At 38.3% G+C, this 22,380-nt stretch overlaps 1 protein-coding gene across 1 annotated transcript in view; it reads left to right on the top strand.

Moving 5' to 3' along the window:
• LOC122002007 overlaps positions 1-22,380 on the top strand; it is a 43,503-nt gene that overhangs the window by 14,067 nt on the left and 7,056 nt on the right. The window contains exons 2-3 of the mRNA XM_042557021.1: positions 2,510-2,673; positions 19,598-19,656. Coding sequence (XP_042412955.1) covers positions 2,510-2,673; positions 19,598-19,656 — 223 coding nt within the window. The remainder of the gene's footprint in view (positions 1-2,509; positions 2,674-19,597; positions 19,657-22,380) is intronic.

Raw genomic sequence — 22,380 nt, forward strand, 5'->3', positions numbered from 1 at the left:
TTCCAAAATAAATGGATGGGTAGGAAATCTAAGGCCGCCCTGGAATTGGTCTAGAAAAAAACAAATGGTACCGATCGGAGGGTTATGGGGCCGATCGGTCGGGCCGGCTACAACTATTTCATGGTCGTTCGGGATCCAGTAGGTCCTAACAACGCGCCGGGCGTGCTCCTCATCGAACCTACTCTCCATACTCATATACCATGGACCGTGAACCTCGGTAGCGGGTGCAGAAGTGCTCGCCATGACTAAAGAGGGGAAGGAAGCCTAGCAATACTCGGAAACGAGGGGACGAGAGAAGAGAAGAAGCTTACTGAGGGAAGATCAAAGGAAAGAACTCCCAGGAACTCGAAAACCGCCGGAAAGCAAGCACTGGGAGTCGCCGGAGTAAGCTAGCAGCGGGCGGCTTCGACAGAGGACGCACGATGGAACAGAGGGTGCGGCGTGAAGGCCAGCACTAGGGCTTTATACAAGCGAGACCGCTTAACCTCGTCCGTCGGATGCAGGGCACGAGAGACGAGGTCATCATCTAGCCGTCCATTTCAAAACAAAGGGCGTCCCATCGTACGGAGCGTCACCGCCACGTGCCGCTCTGTCACCAAGCGCAATTAATGCGCCCATACCGCGCATGCTTCGGCTTAATGAAAAAGACTTGCGCGATTTTCAAGAGGATTTAGACAAGCAAGCATCCACTTTGGGCGTCAAGGCATACAAAGCGAAGAGCCGAGCGGCTAAATTCGGCATGAGGGCCGAATGGCTCAAGGGATATCAGCAGCAGCGATAAGGCGACGACCGCCAATCAGTCGGACTCACTGCCTCCTTCGACTAGACTTGAAGGGGAGGCAAGTGATCCGACAGTAAGAATGGGGGACCCACAGATAGGGTCCCGTCCGAGCGGAACCCGAGATTACCCAGCCAAAGGTTTGGGTTTCCGACGCCAAAGCAGGAGAACTGGAGCCGAGTGACCGAGCGAAGGTGCCCGCTCGGCCGAGGACAGAATGGCCGAGCGGAGGTGTCCGCTCGGCCGGAATCATGGCAAGGGAACAGTGGTTAGCCGAGCGGCCTATTCGCTCGGCTCGGGATATGGTATGTCAGCAAAGGCATGATGATTAGACTGTACGCAAGATGACATTATTAAAGGTCCCACCATCACGTCACGAAAAGGTTGATACAGTAGTGATATGGCCTTATGGATGCCCTTCTGACAGGCCCACACCTAGGCATGGTCGAGAGCAGGTGATTGTATCAACAGTATGGTCTTATGGATGCCCTTCTGACAGGCCCACACCTGGGCATGGTCGAAAGCAGGTGATTGCTTCGATTGGTGTGCCCAGGCTCCTTTGAGAGGTCTATTTAAGGTCTCCACTTCTTCAACCGAAGGTACGCGAGTCTTCATCCTGCAGCCCCCTTCTTCGCCTATTCCCTTGCCTGACTTGAACGTCGGAGGGTCGTCGCCGGGATCTCCCCGGCCCGACTTCTGTGCAGGTTCGCCGGAGCATTCGAGGATCCAGCAGAGAGCGCCACATCCCCAGCGTCCGTTGACTCCTGGTTCGGACATGATCAGATGCATATTTTTTCTTTTTTATATTTCAGTCAAGATTCAAAATCTTGAGCCTTGTCGAAGTTTTAATCTTTGACCAGAACGATATTGTTTTAGTATTATGCCAACATTTTAATATATGGTGTTGATGGTGGAACGGAGGTTAAAGGAGGAAAGAGCTAAATAAGAAAAATAAAAGATAACACGCAAAGGGGTGTTGAGTGTTGGCATGATATCTTACTTATTGACATAATTCACACAACGACATTTAAGATATTATTTGTGCCGAGTAGTAGAGTACGTGATTTTAAACCATGATTTTAATAGACTAGGTTAGTTTATTAGACTAGATATGCCCCACATACCATAGCACATGCTTTGCTATTGGTTCATTGCATACTACCTACATCAAGCTTCAAAATCTTGAGCCATGTTGAAATTTTAGTCTTTGACTAGAACAATACTGTTTTGGTATTGTTTCGATGCACTATTTCGGTAATGAATTGACGTTGAAGAAGGAAGAAGATAAAACATAGGAAGAAGATATTGTCTATGCTGAGCATAGTTTTAAATCTTGTACCAAAGCGAAACGGTTGAAACCTATCATTTCGGTAAATTACATAAACTCAATGTCTCCTTTTGCTTCATCTCCTTCCTCCTTCAACCACTAATCTATCACCGACACCAAGTATCGAAACGTTGGTACGACAATATCTTTTCGGTCAAAGATTGAAACTATGACACAACGATTTTGAACCTTGGTGCTAAGTGGTAATGAGTTTCAATGATTTAGCAAAATGATAAGTTTTGATGGATTTCCCAACACAATACGATATTTCAAACCATGGCCTGCATACACTTTTTGGAACCTTGTCTTTAATTTCTTTTTCTTTTACATTTTTTGGTGTTTGTTGTTATTTAAAACTGCAAATACTTTGTTGTTATTATTTATTGATGAATAATCATGTCCAGATTGCATTGGATCTGCATTTAATTCAAAAGGAGCGATGCAATGCCCAAATTGTCGAAAAGTTGAGAAAGGTCGGTGGCTTTATGCAAATGGGAGCCGTTCATCTGATTTGGATCTTGATGGCTGGGTAGCTGAGGACATCTATGATCTTGGTTATTCTGAGCTGGTATGTGTGTAATAGCTGATATTGTTTTTGAGAAAGTATCAATAGCATTCTTACAGTATTTCATCATGCATGGAGAAAGATGGACTCCATTTTCTTAAACTAATAATTAGTTGAGTCTCGATTTAGTTCTTAAGGAAATCTGTAGGCATTACATCCTTTGTATATTCATCATTCATGTTTAAGCTGCATATCACTGATGATGGGTGCAAGCACCTTCATGAATTCTTTTATATTTGGTATTTAGGTTCATGACTTTATGTTTCCTTGTTTTTGTGGCTGCTAAATAAGCAAATTAACTAAGTCATACTGTACTAAAGTAAAAAAAAATCTTTCTAGATACTTTAGACTTTTTTCTTTTTTCTTTCCTTTGTTGCAGATGGTATTTATCTCCTGGGTTATGGATCAGTACACCGTTCTTGGTTTTAATCATATTGTTAATATTCCATTGTTTGTTTATTTGCCTCAAATTAATTTGGGTTATAGAACAATGAATTATAATCTAGCAGTATTATTTGTTAGAAAGTAACACGGGGGTGGGGATAGCAGTATATTTGTTAGAAAGTTATTATTATTATTATTATTTTTTAATGTTTTGGATTTGGACCAGAGAGCAAAAGAGGGACAACAGGTAGATGAGAAAAAGATAGTGGAATGAGAAAAAGATAGTGGAAGTTTCAGCCAGGGAATTAGGAGATCGGTAGATGAGAAAAAGATAGTGGAAGTTTCAGCCAGGAAATTAGGAGATCATCTGCATCAATCGAGTCTGGGTGACAATGACCAATGAAGGAGATGCCACTCCATTTCATTAAATGAAGTAGTGAGGAACAAAGGTAGCGTCATTTACTGATAATTGATTGGTCATTAACCTGCAAAGTTTTACTACTTTTTTTTCCTCTTGGCGCAAACTTGTAGTGAAGCCTTTCAAAGAGCTGAGAGTTGTCCTCCTATGTGCTTACCCAACCAAATTTCTTCATTGAGATAAATGGCACATATTGAGTAAACTAGCTGGAAAGTTTTAGTGCCTAATGTGGTCTGAAATATGTTAATGTGGATGTTGATACTAAGAAGACGGTCTTCATTGAACGTTGATGATTGGCCAGACGTAGAAGCAATTGGTAATAGTTAATCCTAATTTTCATTGCACCAAAAAAAAAAAGAGATAGAAGGGTAAGAGGATGTAAGTTGGATGATTCTATCTAGTGCTAGGCTAACTTGTACAATATGATGAACCAAGGCATAACCTTGCTTGTAGGAGTTCAAAACTAAGCAATTTGTTAGAACTCATCTTTATCTTTATTATGAAAGTGTTAGACTATAGTATTTGACATCAAATATTTTGATACTGAGTCCAGTCACTCAAAGTCATCAAAATTTACCGTTACCCTATACTAGCATAAGATATTTTGACATGAGGTAAATTACCCTTATTTCATGCGCCACATGAATATTACCATGGTTAGTGATAGGTGGTCTTATGTGCTCGTGGCCGACATGGAATGAGATAGAAGGAATCAAGTTATACACGTCGAGAAGAAAAATTCTCTCTTTTCTTTTGATTAATGAACCAAGACACCCTTTTATAATTACAATGGGAGTTACTAAATAAAAGATTAAATAAAGAAAGAAAGAAAACTATTCTACCTAAATAAATTATTCTATCAAATCATTCTAATTGAGTATATCCTATTTGCACCCATGATTGGCTCTATACAAACAAAGATAAAATATTTGATTATTTCCTACACTCCCCCTCAAGCTTGACTATAAATATTGATGAGACCAAGCTTGCCTTCAAGAACTTTATGAGCTTGTCCATATAATCCTTTTGTAAGAAGACCAGTTGGTTGGTGAGATGTAGGAATATATTCAATACTAAATAATGCCTTCATCCACCTTTTCTCGAATGAAATGACGATCAACCTTTACATGTTTAGTCATGTCGTGATGAATAAGGTTGTGAGCTATATTAAAGGCTGACTTGTTATCACAATGGAGTAGCATAGTATCCTCAAACTATTTTTAGGTATTTCATCACTCTTTTGATCCAGATGAATTCACAAAATCCATGAGCAGCCTTGTATTCCGCTTCAAAACTACTTCACGCCAACACTGATTGCTTTTTGCTAAGTATTCACTAAATGCCCCCATACTATTGTGCAATACCCAGAAGTTGACTTTCTATCATGAATCCCAATCTGCATCAGTGTATGCACACACTCTTCTATCCTCAAGTCTTTGTAAAGAATAAGCCCTTTCCAGGAGTTTGTTTCATGTATCTCGAGATTTTGTATACTGCATTTAGATGACCTTGACATGGTGAGTGCATATGTTGACTTACTAGGCTAATTGCAAAGGCAATATTTGAGCATTTGTGTGAGAGATTGATGAGTTTTCCAACAAGACGTAGATAACTGTCTTTGCCAATTGGTTTTCCTTCAAACATTTTCCCTTAGTTCAATTGACATGTTATTTGGCTTGCATCCCAACATGCCAATTTTCTTCAACAGATCTAAAGTGTATTTCCGTTGAGACTGAAATACCTTTTTTGTTTCGAGCCACCTCCATTCCAAGATTTGACTTCAAATTCTTGTGCCATCGTTTTCTTGATTTCTTCTAATTCTTTATTATCATTCAAAGTTATGATGATATCATCAACATACACTATAAGAATGATGATTTTTCCTTTGTCAGAGCGCTTCACAAATAGTGTCCTTGTCCTTGAATATATCTAAAGTTTTAGATTACTTTGGAGAATCAATCCCACCATGCACGAGTTGACTATTTAACCCATAGAGAGATTTGTCGAGCTTGCCTAGTCTTACCATCCATATTTTTTTGAAATCCTAGAGGTTGATTCATATAAACCTCCTCTTTAAGCTCACCATTGAGAAAAACATTTTTATATTAAGTTGATATAATGACCACCAATTATACAAGAATTCTAAGAGTAATGAGTTTGGCAATAGGAGCAAAAGTCTTGGTGTAATCAATCTCATAGGTTTGAGTAAAACCTTTGGCCACTATGCGAGCCTTGTGCCTTTCAATTGAGCCATCAACCTTATACATAATCATAAAAACCCATTTGTAATCAACGACACTTTTCCCTTATGGTAATTCCACCAAATTTCAGGTATTATTTTGTTTGAGAGCATGTCTTTCCTCAAGAATAATAGTCTTTCACTTAGGAATAGCTAGTGCCTCCATGATAGACCTGAGAATCAATTCACTAGACAATTTTGAAGTGAAAACACTAAATGTGGAGGATAAATTATAATAGGAGATAAAGTTCGGAATGAGATGTTTGGTATAGGATAGGGTATATTAAGATCGAGAAATATATCTGACTCGTTATAAGATTCTATTGTCAGTTCATCTTCTTAGTTGTGGCTAGAATTCACAATTTATTTATTAGTTAGGATATCTTGTTTTTGACTTGATACTCTCTATCATTAAGGCTTGATTGTTGTTGTTGTTGTTGTTGTTGTACTCTCTCTATTTCACTAATTTGATGGTTGATTTGGATTGGATCAGACATGGAGATAGGTGTGGTGTCCAAATTAACACTAAGTAAAAGAAGAGTACCTTCATCATCCTTTGAGGATGCACCACGATCGTGGAATGTGCCATGATTAGGATGTGGCACATTTTGGAGAGCGCCACGACTGTGGAACGTACCACGGTCAGGCTGTGGCGTGTTCTGGTTCTCCACTTCAATTTTTGGTCATCCATGGCATTTTTATGGTCGATTCTTTTTAAACCTTCGTCATTCTTCCCCTCTTGAAGCGAAGTGTGAGAGAAATACGGGATACCTTCAAAAAGGCAACATCACAAGTAACATATATTTTCCTTATGTGTGGACAATAACAATGATACCCCTTTTGAGTATGGGAATACTTGACAAAAACAGTTTTAAGAGCTCAAGGGTCAAGTTTGCTGCGCTTATGAGCATGCACAAAAGCCATACACACAAATGTCTTCAAAGATAGATTATTGAAGTTGGAAATTTATGGATATGTTTGGGTGAGAAGAGACAAAGGTGTGACGGTTTATGCAGTGAATAGGGAGATGATTGATGAGATACACAGTTGTGAGGATTGCATCTCCTCATAAATATTTTGGAACATGCATGGTGAACATACGGGCATGAGCTATTTCCAACAAATGACGGTTTTGACATTCAAAAACTCCATTTTGTTGTGGAGTATCGCGATCCATGAGCTTACATGAGCTTTGATAAATAATTCCATTTTTCAATAAAGAGTCACCTAAAATGGTATTGAAATATTCTGTCATTACTTATAAATTTGTTTAGATCAAGATGGTGAAAGGAAATACAATACCGTTACTAGATATATGAGATATTTATATTTTAAGAGTGAATTATAAAACAAACTAGACTTCCGTAAAAGACGGGTTAGAATTTGTAGGATCTAGTTAAGACCATTTGAATAGTTCAAATGAACATTATCCATCATATATGCATAATTTCATGACAAAGTTGTTAACTCGTTAGGATCACATAAAAACATTCTCCTAGAGTAGCTGCTAATGATAACGAAGAATCAAATTATTTTTCTAAAAATAATGAATGATCTATGCCTAGGCATGTCAAGGTTGATGTTATTAGTTTGACCGACAATTGGATACATTTCTCAATCAGTTAGTTGCCTTGGAAGACTATTAATTGGCATAATATTGAATGAGTTTGATTTGCTAGGTTAATTTCCTAGATTCTCTTTGTTAGAATAATAAGTCTAATGAAACTTCACTTAAATTAGGATTATTGGAAAGTTTTAGTTGTTAATAAAAGTTTTAAGTTAATTTGGGTTGTTTTCTAATTTACAATTTTAATTTTAATTATTTTGGTTAAATCCTTTTATAATTTTTGTTTGAATATAAATCTTTGAAGGGGATTCAATTCCCTTTATTCTAATTATGTTGTATATAATAAATTTTGTTTGTGTGAATTATAAGATTATTTATTTATTTATTTTATTAGGATGAATTTAAAATAATTATTAAATTTTAGTTTTGATAGAATGAGAGATCGATAGGTGGAGATAATAAATTACATTAATTGTATAAGTGGGTAGGTGAGTATTAATTATAGATTATAGTATGAATAATCAAGAGGTTGGATGGGATGAGTGTTGTAGCAATTAACTTTAGTTAAAATACTAAATTTATGTAAGAAACTTTATAATTGCCGAACTAGCCCCGACCGATGAAATCTATGTTGCATGTAACACACTTCTTGCACACCATTTGATAATTCACATAATGTATGTTAAGTAATTAGTCACTCTATGTCTAGACTAAATAACAAGTGACTATACTACTACAACAACAACTAAACCTTATTTCACTAAGTGGGGTCGACTATATGGATCCTGCTACACCATTGGGCTCTATCATCTACTATATCATTATTTATATTTAAATAAATTTTATCTTATTTTATTGTTGCTAATCAAGTCTTTTTTTGTCTATCTCTTTTTGTTTGATGTGCATATTTGTCATAGTTTCACATCGCCTAACTGCAATATTTATTGGTCGTCTAAGTACATGTCCGTACTATCTTAAACGTGTCTTTCGGAGTTTTTCCTCAATAGATGTGACATCGACTTTCTCTCTAATATTTTCATCTCTTATCTTGTCCCTTATCGTATGCCCACACATCCACCTTAATATTTTCTTTCTACAACTCTCTCTTTTGCTCATGTCTTTAGTCGTAGTCTAACATTCAGATCCATATAATATAATAAGTCTAATCGTCATTTTGTAAAACTTCCTTTTTAAGTTTTAGAGATACTTTATGATCACATATAATACTCGACGCTTTCTTCTATTTCAATCATCATATTTATATTCTATGTAAGACATCTCTCTCAATTCATCAATCCTTTTGCAAAAAAAGATCCTAAATCCTTAAAACTCTCAGTTTCAACAACTCGTCATCTCTTACCTTGTCTCATTTAAATAACAAGTAACTATATTAATAAAAATAATCACTCAACAAACATCATTAATATGAGAAAAATGTCGGATGATCAATAAGATGTATTAAAGATAAATGCAATAGAGTACTAGTAAATGATGAGGAAATAAAAGAGTGGTGAAAGAGGTATATTCATCAACTTTTTAATGAAGGTTTAGATGACCAACTGAACTTAGATAATTTAAGCAGGTCAAATGAGTATAAAAATTTAAATTTTTATCGTAGAATTCAAATTTTAAAAGTAGAAGAAGCTTTAAATGAGATGTAAAATGGAAAAGTAGTTGGACCAGATGATATTCCAATAGAGGTATGGAAATGTTTACGAAATAAGGTATTGAATGACTTACAAAGTTATTTAATGGAGGGTAAATATTTTAGTTCTCTTATATAAGAACAAAGGAGACGTATAAAATTGTGCATACTATAAGGGTATTAAACTAATGAGTCATACCATGAAATTTTGGGAAAAAATAATAGAAAAAAGATTAAGGAAGGAGACTCCGGTGACAAAAAAAAATTAATTTGGATTTATGCCTAGAAGGTTGACAATACAAACTATACATCTGAGGCAACTAATTGAAAAGTATTGAGAATAAAAGCAAGATCTACACATGGTATTCACTACTTAAAAAATAGAGTCACAAGAGAAATTATATGGAGAATTTTAGAAAAGAGAGGTGTTATATATATATATATATATATATGAGGATGTAACAATAAGAATGAAGACTTCAGGCGGATTAATCGAAGTATTTTCCATAAAGATAAGATTTCATCAAAGACCAACTCTAAGTCCGTATCTTTTACACTAATCATGGACAAACTCAAGACACATCCAAAACACGATACCATGATACATGTTTGTAGATGATATTGTTTTGTTAGATAAGACACGTGAAGGAGTAAATATTAAACTCGAATTTTGGAGGAAAACACGGTTTTAGGCTTAGTAAAGTAAAGAAATAATATATGAAATTAAGTTTAACAATAAGAAAAGGGCAGCCCGGTGCACGAAGTTTCCGCCGTGCGGGGTCCCGGGGAAGGGTCCATTGTACGTAGCCTTACCCTACTTTTTACAAGAGGCTGTTCCAGGATTCGAATCCGTGACCTTTTGGTCACATGGCAACAACTTTACCGTTGCGCCAAGGCTCCCCTTCAAATTAAGTTTAACAATATTAGACGTAATAAGATAATTATTAAGATAGGAGATGACGAGTTGTCTGGAACTGAGAGCTTTAAGTATTTAGGTTTTTTTTTATAAATGGATGGAGGGATTGAGAAAGATGTCTTACATAGAATACAAGAAGGATGGTTGAATTTGAGAAGAGCGTTAGGTGTTCTATGTGATCATAAAATAGTTCTAAAACTTAAAGAAGTTCTACAAAACGATAGTCAGAGTGCTTGGGCTATAACTCGAGTACATGAGTAGAAGATGAGAGTTGCAGAGATGAGGATGTTAAGGTGGATGTGTGGATATATGAGGATAAGAAATGAAAACATTAGAGAGAGTTGGGACGAGGGAAAACTATGAGAGATACGTTTAAGATGGTACAAACATGTACTTAGTTGACCAATAAATGCTCTAGTTAGACGATGTGAAACTATGACACATATGTACATCAAATGAGAAAGAGGAAGAGCAAAAAAGACTTGGTTAATGACAATAAAATAAGATAAAATTTATTTAAATATATATGATAATATAGTAGGGGATATAGCTCAATGACGTAGACGAATCCATAGACAACCTCATCTAGTGGAATAAGACTGGGTTGTTGTTGTTAGTTGTTATTGTAGGGTTTCAATCTAAGTTTTCTCATCTCAATTTCACTAAGTTCAAGTCAGCACAAAACCTAACATATCAATTTGACTAGTTATAGGATATTCGATCTACTTTTTTTCAACCTTGATACTTATTTATTATGTCACCCCTCTAAACATGATACAAGGTATATTGACTTGATATAACATCATAATTGACATCTATATCCTATCAACACAATTTAAACTCTCCACAACCATAATCACATCCTTATGAATCACTAAAAGCATTCATGATGGCATACAATATCACTCAAAGCATTCATGCTTCGTCTCAAACAAGCTATTAGAATTAAGGTCTAAGTCAATATCATGATGCCTTAGTGGATCTGATTGTCTCGATGATAATGATAGGCCAGGCACAAATGTGATTCCATCCATCTTAGAACTTGAGACAAATCTCGCCCTCTCCGCTTCCTTAATTTTTTCAATGGGTGTAGTGTGAATTGTACATCAAGTACATGAGCACAAGTGTGTCTCCATATTATGCCACACAATTCCACCTACAACTAACTTGAAGGCAACATGTGTGTCATAAAGATTGAACATTACCTCATATGCCTCTCTTATAAGACACAATTAAGGGTAAGTCCCACCTGGACTTGTTGATGTAGATAGGCTATGCACTTAAATTCCTTGCACATCATCTAACTCATACTTAAGGGCTTGATCAAATAATCATAATGGCATATTGTCATCTCAATAATTCAATGCAACACAACATCCACTTCAAGCCAAATTTGATGGCGAGCTCCAATGGTAGTGTTAGGATGCACACCATCCCTATGCCTAAAAAGGCATACAACTCACCCGCAACCTCTATACTCAAATCTTGTAAGATTTTTTTCTCTTTGTTTGCCCACTCTCTTAAAATGAGTGCAATACTCAACACCACATGCCGCATTAAATTGAGAACTTTCAACCATCAATTTTAGAGATATCATAAGGACAAAACAAACTTTAACATACATGGAACATCACTTCTCAGTGTTCTTGCATGCACAACATGCTTAGGGAAACAATTTTAGTAACACAATACAAAAACTATTTGGGTGCTTTAGGGATGTTACTCCCCATGGTAGCCATCTCTTTCAATGATTATCTTCATCAATAGATCTTAACAAAGGGTTATTATAGGCATTTGAAATCTTGTACCATGCTAAGCAACATAGTCAAGACACATTATTTTAATAAATCATTGAAACTTGATACTACTTGACATAGAAGTAACGTCTCTTGTGTTGTTGTTGTATCAATGATAATGATGAGTACCGTGTCATGACAACACTAGATACCTCCTGCCATGCTACAAAAAGAATCAGTATTAATTGAGGTTAATGGGTATTTATTATAGTTTGTGTCCGCACAAGATAATGCTAAAACTACTATTACCGATAGGTTACTCAGTTCAAACTTAGTATATATTTGTCATATCTTCTTTTTATTTTTCATCTTCCTCTCACCTTTAATTTGCATTGGCTCCAAACGTCATAATGTCACTATGATTTTCATTCCAATCAAAGACTGAAACTCCAACATAATTTGTAATTTTGAATCTTGGTTGCAAGTAGCTCAATTGCAATTTGTCTGCTAATGATATTTTGCAACTTTTTACCTAATCAAAGATAGTTTAACATCAAAGATAATTTGAAATAGAAGGTGACTACTTAATCTTAGCTTTGCAATCTCTTAAGCTACTGCAACCCAACTTGAGTGATTGGTGCGTAAATTACGCAATGTTGCTGTTTTGATGACCATGCACAATGCCAACACAAAAGGAAAGGGCTCAGGGAAACACCTTGAATGGCGAGGAATTCACTCGACTATTGTCCTAATGTGCTTGCTATAGCCATTGCTTATTACAAATAGGGACCTTGAATGAAGGCTGAAAAGGCCTTAGTGTTTGTTGTTGTGAGTAGAATATGTTGCCCCTAGTCAATAAAAACTCACGTGAGGTGAGAATCGCCTACTAGGAGTGAGGTTGTTGCTTGCAACCATACAAGAGGATGAGGGGTAAAGGTTAATATTGCGCCTAACGTGAGTGCATTTCTAATGACAAAATGCAGGAGGCGGCGTCCTCAATGTTATCGATTTAGGGGGACAATGACAACTCTCTCTCAGAAGGATTTGATGAGGAGTGGGTATTCCTAATTTTAATAACCTATGAATTTGATTAAGTCCCAGCCATTGGTTTACTTTCTCTCTGCCAGTACAACTCCAATTTGAATATAATTTGAACCCAAATTTCATGCAAACCCAATGGACACCTCAATGAATCAAATTATGCCCTCAAGATGACAAAAACACAAACAAGTCTCAATTTGTAGAATTGAATTACCTAGTTCAAATTTAATAAAAGTAACTTGAATATAAAAATAGTTGTTAGACATTGACACTAAGAGAAGATGTTAGAAGAGACAAACATAACAAAGACATAATCTTTAAGACGAACATAATATGTAATGACCTAATACCACTTGTGAGAATAAACATATAAATATATAACAACCATCTAATATTAAATCTAACAATAGTCATTAGGATAGTTATATACCAAGTTTGAGGTAAACAACGCCAAATAAGCTTAAATATATGTTACTGCAGAAATTTGGTTCTTCGTTGGACATTGATGATGGAGCTTCCTCCTATGAGTGTTGAACCTGCGTGGATTAGCACGTGTCAAAGGGCCGGAGTTGCCCAATAGCCCCTTTGAGTTTAAGTTAAGACTCTGATAGTGAAGTTTGAGAGAAAGCAAAATGCTATTCCTAAGAGAGCACACCACTGTTTGTTTTTTGGTGTGTGTGTGGATATAACTGGGTGTTTATAAGTAGGGGTAGGTGGGAAACCATATCTGTATAAGATTCATAGCTACAAAGGACCATGACCAAGCGTGATTTGAGGTGATGTGGGGGGTTCTGATTAAGATTGTCTAGTCCTGGGCATACCTTCTGATAGCCTTTTGCAACCTGTTCCGGTAGGGCATGCGCCCCACTCTACCTCATTCAGGCTGGAGCCATATCCTGCAACCATGTAAATTCATGGTGTACTCCTGTCAAGGGCAGGCCTGTGCTAGGCCGGGGGCCCACTTCCTTTTGGGGATTAAACCTGTCGTGCTGGAATGGGCAGGGTTGCATGCCCTTTGGAGGGATAAATTGTGTGCCAAGCCATGTGAGCCTGTAATGCTGAATCATGCGCTCAGGAAGATGAGCACTATAGAGATGGAGAGGCACTCGGGAGGCTGATTCGTTTAGCAGTTGAAGGGGTGCTCGGGATGCCAGCACTATGGAGCTGGAGAGGCACTTGGGAGGCTGATCTGTTTAGCAGTTGAAGGGGTGCTCGGGATGCCGAGCACTACGGAGCTGGAGGCATTTAGGAGGCCAAGTACTTGTAAACTAATGTAGCCGAGTGTTGGGGAGATAATAAAGCTTGATCCCAAGAGTTGGGCAGAACTTTGAGGCTTGGAAGAGAATACAAGACTGATCCCGTGACCTGGGTGGACCTATAAGGTTGAGGAGATAATAAAGTTTGATCCTGAGACCTCGACAGATCTCTAAGGCTAGGAGAGAATATAAGAAGACCGATCCAGTGACCTAGGCGAACCTCTAAGATTGGGGAAATAATAAAACTCATTCTTGAGACTTGGGTGAACCTCTGAGGCCTAGGACAGGATAAGAAGTTCGATCCAGACAGACCCTTAAGGTTGGACAAATATCTGAGACCTAAGCCGAACCTTGGAGGGCTGGGAGAGAATATAAAAATATTGATCCCTCAACATGGGTGGACCTTTGAGGTCCAGGTGATAATAAAGCTTGATCCTCAGACTTGCAGGGGCTTCTGAACCTTGAGAGAATGTAAGAAGACTGATTCCACGACCTAGGCAGACCTCTGAGGTCGGGGAGATAATAAAGCTCAATCTAGAGACTTGGACAGACTTGCCTGGGAGAGAATATAAGAAGATCGATCTTGTGACCTAAGTGGACCTTTGAGTTCGGGGAGTTAACAAAACTCGATTCTAAGACTTGAGCAGACCTCCGAGGCTTGAGGGAGAATATAAGAAGATCAATCAATCCCTTGACCTTGGTGAAACTCCGATGTCAAGAAGACAATAAAACTCAATTCTAATACCTAGCCGAACATTTGAGGTCGGGGAGAGAATAAGAAGACAGATCCCTTAGGCAAACCTCTAAGGTTTGTGAGATAATAAAGCTCGATCCCTAGACCTGCACTAACCTTTAAGGCCTAAGAGAGAATAGAAGAAGACCAATCCCTTGACCTAGGAAGGAGTCTGAGGTAAGGGAGATTGTAAAGCTCCATTTGGATACTTGAGCAGACCTCTAAGGCCTAGGAGAGAATACAAGAAGACCGATCTCTTGACTTGGGTGGACTTATAAGATCAGAGAGATAATAAAAGCTTGATCCCGAGACCTAGAGAGACCTCAAGGGTCTAGGAGAGAATATAGATTAATCCCTAGGTGGACCACTAAGGTTAGAGAGATAATAAAGCTCGATCTCGAGATCTAGGTAGACTTATGAGGCTTGAGAGAGAATATAAGAAGACCGATCCTGAGAACTAGGTGGACCTATGAGGTTGGGGAGATAATAAAGCTCGATCTTGAGACTTGGTTGGACGTTTGAGGCTTAGGAGAGATGGACCTGAGGTTGGGAAGATATGAAACTCAATGTTGAGGCCTAGGCCAACTTCTGAGGCCTGGGAGAAATTTAAGGACTTACCTCGGAGCCATGAGATCAAAAGGGGTATCTCAAGTCATACATTATAAGAGAAGCTCTTCTTTTTAAAATTAACATGATGCAAACACTTACCAATGCTCTAAGAAATAGAGTAATGAGGGCATCTTGATAATCACCTAAGATTATGTTGATAACCCCTCGCGTGGAATGATTGTTAGTATCCTACCGTCTATTAGGTGTTTCTTTCTTTCTGAGTAGGCGAATCACATTGGTCTTGGGCATAAACTCTTCGCACTTCAACCTTAAGGGAGCTCGACCATGCTCTAATCAACCTCCCTCTGAGGAATGTTCCTCGGAGACTAGGAGGGACCTCATGGGGATGGGAATTGATGACCCGCTTGAACACTTAATTGAGTTGCCAATAGTCCTAGTATTATTGCCGTAGGGTGGAAAGAGTAGAAGAGGTTGGATGAAGTCCTCTTAGGTCCTTTTTTGAAACTCAAGGGTCATCGTACAACCCAATTCTCCTTATAGATCTATAGTGCCCTTAGCTACTTTGAGGGTGTGTAAGGAGTGAAGCGCTCCAAGGGCTCGACCCACGGTGAGGGGTGAGGGCCAATCCTCTACCCTTCTTTCTGTTTTTTGATAGGTCGAGTGATTGCCTCTCTTTTCAACCATTGCGCTTCCTTGATGTTGTTGTGTTTCTCAACCCGTTCGAGCTCATTGTAGTTTGTAGTCAGAAGAGAGCTTCTTCACTAGAGATCAAAAGAATGTTCCCTATCGAATGCCTTGAAAGAAGACACTAGTAAACATAGGGGTGTCAAAAATAAACCCGACCCGACGACACAACCCGAATCGACCCGAAAAAAATCAAGTTCGGGTTGGGCATTTTCGGGTTCGGGTCGGGTTCGGGTTGGAGGGTTGGAGAGTAAAAAAGTTTCGGGTTGAGTCGGGTTGGGTTCGGATTACCCGGGTTGACCCGGGTTGACTTAAATATAGGGTTTTGTGGGTTTTTTTGGGGTTAAATCAAGTTTTATTTTAAAAATTTAGATATTTTTATGTATATTAATATCATGTTTGTATGATAATGATGAAGTATTGAGATAAAAGTGAAGAATTATAGGGAAAATAGCCCAAAAAAGTCGTTTTGAATAAGATTTCTGGGTTATATGGGTTGGGTTCGGGTTGATCGGGTTGGTCGGGTTCGGGTTCGGGTTGAGGTGTTTTGGGTTGAACTCGGGTTCGGGTCGGGTTCGGGTTGTGTTAAAAAAAAAAAAACTCAACCCGACCCGACCCATCCGAATTGACACCCCTAAGTAAACACCTCTGGTGTGGTAGAAGACATCTCCAAAGTTGCTCCCGGATTGACTCTTGCCCTTATTGCTTTAGGTTTACCAAACTAATAGGGGTCTTATGGTATTTCTTACTATTGGTGAAATGGTGCAAGAATACTATGCTAAAATCCTCAAAGAATTGAATGGTGTTTGACTTCAGCGTGTTGAACCGCTATCGAGTAGAACCGACCAAGGTCACCTCACACTTTACCCACTCTGGGTATTGATGCAGGAGGGTAGCCTTCTCAAATCTACACGTGATCTTCTAGGTTAGAAGAACTATTTTTCTCTTCACCTTGTAGGGGCCTGAAGTTGGCCGGTAACTCCTTAGCTATAATTTTTGTCGAGAAGGGAGTCCCTCTACGGGAAGAGACTCCCTTTGTGTTTTGCCGTGCTTCTGGGCCCCATGATGTCTCTACAAACTTGGTAGCCTAGAGCCCTCTTGAGAGTTTTGGGCTATGGATTCTCGGGGTTGCTCGGCTTGGGGCTTTAATTCCTCCGTGTAGGTTTAAGAAGGGTTGGGTGTCGCTTGAGAACCTCATCTACTGTCATGGTAATAAGCGTTGTTATCTACCCCAATGTATGGGTCTCGCTTCCATTTCCAAGGTATTAGCCAGAGATTGTCGCCACCAACCTATAGAGGATTTTGAGCTCCTTCGGATTCTTCTTCCGTGTACTTGCCATCCTCAACGTCTTTTAGCTCAATGTTTCCCACAAATGACATCAAAAATGCTACTGGAGAAATCTGTTTTCTCACTAGACATGTGGATTAACACGTGTAAGAGGGCACTACAGTTGTTCGGTAAAGCCCTTTGATGCTTAAGTTAGACTCTGATGGTGGAGTTTGAGAGAGAGAGAATAGAATGTAATGCCCAAGGTAGGATTTATGGGGGTAGGTAGGAGACTATACCTAGGTAGGATTCATGGCGGCAAAGGACCATGCTCAAGCGTGATTTTAGATGATGTGGCGGGGGAGGGGTTTCTAATTATGAGCATTCAGTCCTGTTAAGGTCATACCTTCTAACGACCTTTTGCAATTTGTAGTGGCATGACTTGTGTCCAACTCTACCTCGTATAGGCGGGAACCATGCCCTGCAAGAGCCATGTAAGGTTATGGTTTGCATCTGTCAAGGGCAAGCCTATGTTGGCCCAATGGCCCGCTACCGTTTTGGGGATTAGACCTGTTGTGCAGGAATGGACAGGGGTCCACACTCTTCGGAGGGGAATTATGTGTCAAGTCATGTGAATGCTAAATCATGCGCTTGGGAAGCCGAGCACTATGGAGCTGGAGAGGCGTTCGAGAGGTTGATCTCTCTAGCAGTTGAAGGGGCGCTTGGGATGCCGAGCACTACAGAGCTAGAGAGGCGCTCAGGAGCGAGTACTTGTAAGCTGACGTGGTTGAGTGTCATGTGTGCTAGGCTGGATAGGGTACTTGTTTGGTCGAGTATTTAGGTCGCTGGACACTTGGGAGACTCTGAGGAAGGTGCTCAGGCTTCTGATCACTACCACAGCTCAGCTCATGCTGGTGTCGCTATTTGACTGAGTTTGTATTGGGTTTGCTGATGTGGAACCAGGCCACATAGCCTGAGCTTGTTGAATTGAAGGGAGATTATTTCCCAAGTGTCTATAATTTTCGGAAAATTCATATCACTTGAAATCCAGCTTTTTCATGAGATAGGGGTAAAGTTATTTTCTAAACTAAAAACTACTAAGTGTATCAATGCATAAACCATCCAAGTTGAGGAAATTGTATTTCAAGCAAAATAATAAACCCTTGATATTCTTCACCTGCCCTCCCTCCTGTACTGATGTGGAACACTTGATATTTACGTTAACACTTCAATACGGACATCAACATTTGCATTGACAAGCGACTACATCTGAAAAACTTCTAGAAAATGGCATGTTGAGCATCTAGGTTCATACTGTGTCAAACACTTCACGACTTTGAGTCCAATCATCAGACCTACTGAGTTGGTTTTTAAGGCAAGTCATTGGTGAAAAGAGGCTCAAACATTGACAAACAATAAAGAAAGCACTTTGAATGTAGACAAAAACTGAATTTCAATGTTTTTTAAATTTTCTGGTATTGCCATTTACTTAGTGAACTCAGAGAAACTTCTTAGTTTATATATATATATATATATATATATATAGATATCACATCTCCAGTAAACTAACAGGCTTGTATAATCTCTAATATGATTAATTTAGACTGACAACCAAAATGTGTAATTTAAAATTGAGACTGATTTTTCTGATTATAACATTTCTAGTTGAGCAGATTGATTTATATCAGGTATAGAAGCAGAGTAAGATTGACACGTTTGGAAATCATATTTCGTTATTGAAAGCTCAAAACTAGCGAGATGCTTCAACTTCAACATCAAAATTTTCAAAAGTGCACATTGAAGTACATCAACATCAAACCTGCAATTGAGTCAACATATCACTATTAAAGCTTGAAGCTGAATCTTGTTTGGTTCAAATTACTGACTGGTCAAATAAAGACAAGTCTCCAGAGTTACTAACTCATCATTCGTCTTTTCAGTTGTATTAACTGATTTCAAGTGTTTGTTTTTCTATTACAAATAAAACTCACGCATTTAAGAGTTTTGCATTAAAGAGCTCAAGTGGACATACCTTGATTTTCTTTAAGGTTAGCATGCCAAAGAATTTCATGGTAATCTCTCACTTCCATTCAAGAATCCAAAATGCAACTTATTTCCTTGTAAACAGGTTTCACTGCAACGATGCATTTACTTATATTTTTATTTTGGATATTTCTTTTTGAGCGCTGTATTTAGATTGGAACTTGTGGTCTAAAGAGTTGTTTTTCCCCCTTGAATGTTTTACGTGGAAATTACAAAATGATTTTTTACCTATTTGACACTCAGATTTACTCATAGTTCTTCTCTGATATGGAAATATATTCATCTACAAGGTCAGAATGGAAATAATCTTTTCTTATTGGTGAACAAAACAAGCTGTTTTTACTTTGTCTTGTCCTTTGAAATTTCTTTATATGTTACCATCTTGTAGTTTATGCACTTTGGTAATACAAGCTAATTACTTCATGCAGCCATTTGGATTTCAGTGGTTGCCTTTCCGTGGATTTACTCAGTTGGCATCATTGTTTGAGTAAGTTCTCTTTTTCAGTTATAATCGGAAAATCATAAATTAGTTGAGGTTGGCTTTCAAGATCCCATCACTTAATGTGAGCCTTTTGCATATTCTTATATTCCATGTTTGCCGCACATCTCTTTGTTAGCCAATTCTCAATGCTCACCATTTGTCTATTGTTCTTTGGTTTAACCAATGTTTATAATCAGAATTATTTTATGCTTTGGTTCAGTGCTTTACATGACCACTTATACAATGTGTATGGAAGATGCCAAGCATGCCCTTGGGGTGCAGCGGTAAGGCATTCCAATAGTTAACTAGGCATCTAAGATTCAATTCCTAGTTATGGCGCACTACAGGAATGATTTTCCTTCCGTGGGATGACAGACCTAAAAACGTTGGCCGTTGGATGTCGGACCGCGAGTGCTTTCCGATTCCCTAGTGGTCGGTGGAAAAATTCCATGGAGCCAGACCGGTCACCTCCAGTATTAGTTGGTTTGAAGAGCTGGATACTTGGATTATCAAAGAAAAAAATGGAAGATGCCAAGCTTGAGTCATTGATTGGATGGAAATAATTGTCTATAACTTAATACACTTTCTAATGCACCTTGTTGTGGCCATAAACTCGATGCTACTTTATTATCATTTATGTTCTTTGAGAATACTATATTTTAGAGATAAGTTTTAATAGTCAACTCTGAATAGTTGGGACAAATATGGATGGTGATTATGATATATTGAAGGTTACAAAGATAACATTGCATACATGGATACCTTACATGGAATTTGAACTATGGTTTAAAATCTCATGTCATACCGGGCGAAACATTTCGTTCAGCCCGCCGATTGGAACAGTGTCAACATTAACATGCGACCTACGATCTGCGATGGCCGCAAAGGCGTCGCATGATCCTCATGATTGCCATGGAGGCGTTGCATGATCCCTAAGATTGTCGCGAAGATGTCGTGCGATCCTCGCGGTCGCTAGCAGCGTGGAATAGGAAGGGGTCGCGTGAATTGGTTTTAATTAGGGATGTAAATGAACCAAACGGTTCGCGAGCTATTCGGAACTCGATTCGGTAAAAAGCTCGTTCGAGTTCGTTCGTTTATCTTATCAAACCGAGCTCGAGCTCGATTTCGAGCTCGACAGTTTTATCGAGCCGAGCTCGAGCTTAAGGATATTCGGCTCGTGAGCTCGTGAACATGTTCATTTATAGGCTCGTGAACCAAAAAAACGAGCCTTAAATTGAGCCTTAAAATGAGCCTTAAACGAGCCAAAAAGGAGCTCTAAAACGAGCCAAAAAAAGGAGCTCTAAAACGAGCCAAAAAAACGAGATCTAAAACACGCCTTAAAATGAGCCAAAAAAACGAGCTCTAAAACGAGCAAAAAACGAGCTCTAAACGAGCCCGAGCTCGCTTAACGAGTTAGGCTCGTTAACTTTGATAATCGAGATAATAACGAGCCGAGCTCGAACTGTTCGCGAGCCTGATAATTCTAAAACGAGCCGAGCTCGAGCCTTGTGATAAAAGCTCGATTCGAGCTCGATTCGAGCTTGAGCCGAGCCGAGCTCGATTCGAGCTCGAGCCGAGCCGAGCTTGATTCGAGCTCGAGCCGAGCCGAGCTCGAGCCCGAATATAACTTAAACGAGCTGAGCTCGAGCCTGATACTGTTCGGCTCGGTTCGGCTTGTTTACATCCCTAGTTTTAATTAAACTAGCTTAGGTAAATAATTCAATCAACTCCTAGCTATAATAGGGATAATCTAAATATGCTTAATTAAACCCTAATAAAATTATCTCATTAACTATATATATATAATTTATTTTAATTCTGAAATTATATAATAATTTTTTATAAAAACTTTATTTATCTTATGATCGCACCGCTATATTTTTTATTTTTATTTATTTATAGTTAATATATTTTATATTTAAAAAATATTGAAATCATATCGGCACAACATGGTACGGTATAAAAATCGTATTATTCTGGTCATAAATTGAAACTTCGATACGGCACAAAATTTTAAATCATGATTTGAACCAAGACTTATAGGAACATATTGGGATCTACTAGTCATCTAACAAAGGCATATGTACATTTTAATATATTTATCCTGATAGGAAGAGAATGTAGGTGGATTTCTGTTTTCTTCTGTAGTTCTGTTCCATGCCAATCATGGGCGTCATGTGATTAAAACAGGTTTGTGATTCCTATTATTAAAATCTTTGTTAAAGTGTAATCTTTCTTCCAGATGTAGTTAGTGCAGTTTCCTGTTATTCACGTGGTTTGCCCATTTTTTACTTACTAGTACATCTCAACATAGAATCTTTTCAATAGATTCTCTTCACCTGTTACTTTCATCATCCTTTCCTAGTATTTAAGTGGCCCATTTCCCTTCTTTAGATGTTTTGTCAGCGCCATAATTCATAAAGTGCTAAGCATAAACGAAAAATGAGCAAGGATTAGCAAGTATCACAAGAAACAGAAAATCAGGAATAAGATGAATAAGCAAGTAGGCGAATATCTTTGTATTTATTGTTCAATTTCATGGAGAATACTACTTTTAACACTTTAATTAGCTGCATGCTATTTGTTTCTAAGGCCATAACCTTCATGGTTTAATTTGTTGTGATAAACTAGAACTCCATTAAAAATAATAGGTTAAGGTGGGGACTGTTATGAAGCAGCAGTAGCAACACATAGGTAATGTGCAATAACTTAATGCACTTTTGGTATGGC

The sequence above is a fragment of the Zingiber officinale genome, chromosome 7A (assembly GCF_018446385.1).
Source record: "Zingiber officinale cultivar Zhangliang chromosome 7A, Zo_v1.1, whole genome shotgun sequence".
Lineage (NCBI taxonomy): Eukaryota > Viridiplantae > Streptophyta > Magnoliopsida > Zingiberales > Zingiberaceae > Zingiber > Zingiber officinale.